The sequence below is a fragment of the Lemur catta genome, chromosome 3 (assembly GCF_020740605.2).
Source record: "Lemur catta isolate mLemCat1 chromosome 3, mLemCat1.pri, whole genome shotgun sequence".
NCBI classification, from domain to species: Eukaryota; Metazoa; Chordata; class Mammalia; order Primates; family Lemuridae; genus Lemur; species Lemur catta.
This window is the reverse complement of record NC_059130.1, coordinates 82,292,633-82,297,328: the sequence shown is the minus strand read 5'-3', so window position 1 is coordinate 82,297,328 and position 4,696 is coordinate 82,292,633. Positions and strand designations below refer to the sequence as shown.

Below are 4,696 nucleotides of genomic sequence, written 5' to 3'. Positions count from 1 at the left end.
TGCCCAAGGGCTAAATGGGAATAGTACCACCTACTTCAGAGTAGCAACAGGATTCAAAGGAGATACAGCTTGTGAAACAAACTAAGAGTTTCCCTCTTCACTGGTGACCAAAGGCTGGCACCCTTTTCCACAAAAGCTGTTAGTTTCAGCCTCCTCCCTCAAACTCTCTCTCTCTCTCTCTCTCTCTCTCTCGCAGTTGGAAGGAGGTTTCCAAATAATCTTATTTGAATAGCATCTGCACAGCCAGTTAGGATACCTCAGGACACAGCAGAGTGGCAACATGAAATGCCCACTTCTGCAAAAACAGTGTTAGAATTTGAAATAAAAAAATACAAGTCATGGGACATTAGACAGAGGAGACCAAAGTGATAAACATCTGGAGGGAGTTTTCACAAACGCCATCTTTTGGTTGTGCCTTTCACATATTTTATTAAATTCATGTTTAAAAAAAAATCACAGCAGCATTATCAAAGACAACATATGTACATACATTTTACAAAAGAAAACATGACTAATATCAGCTGTAGTAAAGGCAAGCTGAAGAACAGACATTGAGTTTCTGGGGTAGCGGCTGTGCTCGAACGGAGACATCTAAAACGTGTTCAGGAAGCTGAAACAGGCTTCTTTCCTGGTGACAAGCGTGTGTGGTCGGTAATACAAATGATGGTAATGAGGATACTACACGGCCCCAATTAACAAACTCCTCATCTGTAAGGCCATGATAGAAATGGAGCTCATCAAATAACTTAAACCCAAGACAGTAAAAGTGCTGTTTCCCATCTAAACCCATTTAGGCCTTCAAAATCTATTCTGTCACTTTCAAACGACGCTGGGTTGTCATACAGACACTTGCTTCTTACACATAACGCTGCGCCATCCTTTCCTTACCTCTCCCGATCAGGTTTCTTACTGGGCCGAAAAGGAAGGAATTCTAGAAATGCTTTCTTCAAGACAGAAGTCAGAAAGAGAGGCGACTCTGAGACCAGGATCTATTAAATTTGGTGTGTGCGCGAAGGGGAAGGGGAAGGCAGGAATCTGGGAGGAGAAATGGCTCCTCTGGGCCGAGGGTCAGGAAGCCTGACTCTCTTCGGTCTGGGACGATGCTGGCATCCGGCACCCCATCCCGCTCCCCACCCCGCGGGTACCTACAGGCTCGGTTCCTTTCTCAACTCCCCCAGTTCCTTGATCTCCACCTTCTTGTACTTCCCCGACTTCCTCCGGTTGGAGATCACAAGGACGACCACGCCGGCGACGAGGGCCGCCACGACCACCACGATGACGGCGATGAGGCCGGCGGTGAGGCGCTTCATGGAGAAGCGCGGGGGCTTCTCGTCCAGGTAGTAGATGAGCGTCCGCTCCACCTGGAGGGGCTCGCCGCGCACGCGCAAGTCCAGGCCGCCGTGGCCCTGGAACAGCGACTCGCCCTTGACGTCCCTCTCGAAGTAGTAGGCAGCGTCGGCGATGTCCACGTCGCCGGGGGCCTTCTGCGACGCGTTCTGCCGCAGCTCGATCTGGACGGTGGGCTGCTCGTAGTGCACGGCCGCCACGAACTTGGGGTGCAGCCGGTAGCGCTCCCGGAAGAGCCGCCGCAGCTCGGCGTCCAGGTCCGAGCGGTTGAAGGCGCGGGCGGCCGGGCGGTGGCGCAGGTCGATGAGGATGTGGTGGGTGCGCACCAGTTCGTCGCAGAGCAGGCTCAGGTCGCCCTTGTCGGTGCGCCGCACGCCCACCGAGTTCACGCACCAGCACACCGACGTCTGGTTGCACTGGCGCGCCTTGAAGCGGCCCTCGTGGTCGCAGTCGGGGTCGTAGAGGCCGTCGTTGTCCACGAGCGCGTGCTCGCTCGGCCGCACCAGTCCGCGGCCGCTCTTGGGGCCGTTCATGCGCGCCTTGAGCAGCAGGCACTTGGAGGTCAGCGTGGAGCAGTCCACCGGCACGCCCGAGCCGAGCGCGCGGCACTGGCAGCGGCCGCCTGGGCCGTCGGGGCTGCACACGGTCATCTTGTTGGTGGGGCACGTGCAGTTGGACTGCGCGGCCGCGTGGCTGGTCACCGCGGCCAGCACCAGCAGCGGCAGCAGCGGCGGCGCGAGGCCCGGGCCCCGGGCCATGGTGGCGCGAAGGTAGCGCGGACCGGACGCGGCGGACGGACGCGGCGCGGGGCTCGGCGGGGCTCTGCGGGGCTCGGGCTCCGGCGTCTGCCGCCCGGCCGCTCCCTCCAGCTCTTATACTCCGCTCGACCTGCCCGGCTGGTTCGGCCGGCGACTTACCCGCTGGTATTCGGGTGACACATCCCGCCCCCCTGCCGTCCCGCGGAAGGCCCAGCCAGCCCTGCGCCGCCCGCGATAGGATCAGGGCAGGGGAGGCTGCTCCCGCCTCCTCCGGACCGAAAGCCCGGGACAGGAAAACCGATACTCACCTGCGGGCTGCGGGGGACCCGCCCCCAGCCCGCCCGGCTCCACCCGGGGAGGGACCCGCCCTCGGCGCGGCCTTTCGCCGGGGACCTGGGGCTTCCCGGCAGCTCTCGGCGCCGGAGTCTGAGGAGTTTCACTGGGAAGTGCGGCCCGCGACAGTCGCGCTCTCCTCTACTCCCAACCCCTTCCTTTTCGTTCTCCCTTTCCCACCCCCGCTCCCTCCCTCTTTCCCCGGTTCTCATAATAGGACACATTGATATTGTTTACAGTTCACAAACAGTATCTCATCCTCACGCCAGTCCTGACAGGCACGGGCTGTCGGACCCATTTTACAGGTGATGCTGAAGAGGCTTAGAGACCTGAAGTCACCCAGCCATCAGTCCTCAGACTCCTGCCAGAGTTTTCGGTACCCTGGCTGGCTGTTGTGAGACCTTAAATAAATGTTTGTGGAAATCAAGTGGTGCAGCACCCGAAGGGGAGTTAGGGAGTAGTTCTGCGACACCATATCGCAGCCAAAATCCAGGTGTCCGGGCGTGCAGCGCATTAAAAGTTCGGTTAAACACTAATTTTCTCTACACACAAACACACACACACACACGCATAATATTTATGTGTGCACTAGGTATAGGGAGACAAAAAAGAAAAAAATTCTTAAAGAGCCAGCAAGATTATAAGGCATTTTTTTGTGCAATTTGATTCTAAAAGAGCAAATCATTGCTTTTTGTTTTCTGTATCCCACACAAGTAGCTGAGCCACTGCAAATAATGAAAGAACCGAGCCTGTGAGAAATTGCTTGCCTGCCCCTGTGTGGCTGCTTTCACAGGACAGAGGGGTTGCAATCTCTTTGAATCATTGAGAAAGTCCAGAGTTTCAAAGCTGTAAGTAAAATTAACAATAATTAGCAACCTATAATTATTCCCAGGTCCTCCCTCAAAGCACATTTTATATATTCAGCATTTAATGTGCACCACCAGGGGTGCAAGGGTGTTGTTAGCAGATAAAAGCCAGCCGGGCCTTTGTCCCATTAATTTTCAAGCAATTCCCGTGGCAGGTAGATGGAAATATATTATTCTGCCTTTACAGATAGAGGAAGTAGAGACATGTGAGGGACAGTTTCTTACTCACAAACTCCAGAGTCGTGAGGATACTTCTCTGCACTCTGGCCCCACTGTCTCTGGCCAGGTCTTCCTTGGACAAACAGCCTAGTCAGGATCCAGTTTCTTTTCCCTTCTTCAACACCAGTCCACCCTGCCTTCAAGTAGGCTTTCTAGATCACAAACCTGTGCCCTTCTCCTCTCCGCTAAGAACCTTTCAAATCCGGAGTGAGGGGGTGCTCTTGGCTCTCAGAATAAAATTTATACTTCTTAAATAAATATTTAAGATCACTCCTATGTGACCTTATAGGCAAGCTACTTAACCTCTCTGTGTCTTAGTTTCCTCATCTGTAAAATGGGAATAATAAAAGTACCAATCTTACGAGGTAGGTGTGAGAATTAATGTAGATAAACGGCATTGAAGAGTATCCCTTCTAATGGTATCTGTACACAGTAAGCAACAGATAGGTGTTAACTGCTGTCATCGTTGTCATCATCATCATCATCATCATCATCACCACCATCTTGCTCCTGCCAACTTTTCCAGACTTCCTCATGGTTTCAAACCTTTCCAAAATCATCTACCTGGAATCCTTTCTTTATTTAGTGCATAATTGTGTTTTTCTATTCAGTTCTTGGGTCATCTCCAGGAAGCCTTCCCTGATAAGGTCTTCTCATTTGCACTCAGGGATGTGCCTCTTCTCTATGCTTTCCTTATCCCAGACACGCTAAGATGACAGTATTAACTTTTCTGGGCTTTTGTCCTCCCATCTGTAAAATGGGTATAATAGATTCTATTTCATGGGTTAGTTAAGAATCATAGAAATATATGAGATAGTAGATGCTAAAGCTTTGTAAACTCTGAGACACTGTAAAAATGTTAAATTGCATTTTTATACTTAAAACATCTCTCCTGTCTTCTCATTTTTCCAGCTGTTGAATAGTAGCCACAATCCTCTCTAACTGGCAGAGTCACCTGCTTTTCATTCCACTGGGTCCCAGGCTGGCAAGAGGAAAGCTGACAAAAGAGGGTTCTCAGGACTGAGGAATGTGTGTGATGGTGCCATGGACTACTTAGCTAGCTAGGACAGACCCAAATGGTTGTGCATTACTGGGGCTAGTGCTCTGAAGTCTCCAAAGCTGCCTCTTCCAATTATGTTAGGTACTGGGAGGATGGGAACAGAAGGTGCCCAG

General features: G+C 52.3%; 1 protein-coding gene across 1 annotated transcript; it reads right to left on the bottom strand.

The window, feature by feature from the left end:
• Positions 1-412: 412 nt before the first annotated feature.
• On the bottom strand, positions 413-2,343 carry TACSTD2 (tumor associated calcium signal transducer 2). Its single transcript, XM_045546430.1, has one exon. It carries the CDS (start codon positions 2,103-2,105, stop codon positions 1,146-1,148), a length of 960 nt encoding a protein of 319 aa, XP_045402386.1. The 5' UTR covers positions 2,106-2,343; the 3' UTR covers positions 413-1,145.
• Between the last annotated feature and the right edge of the window lie 2,353 nt (positions 2,344-4,696).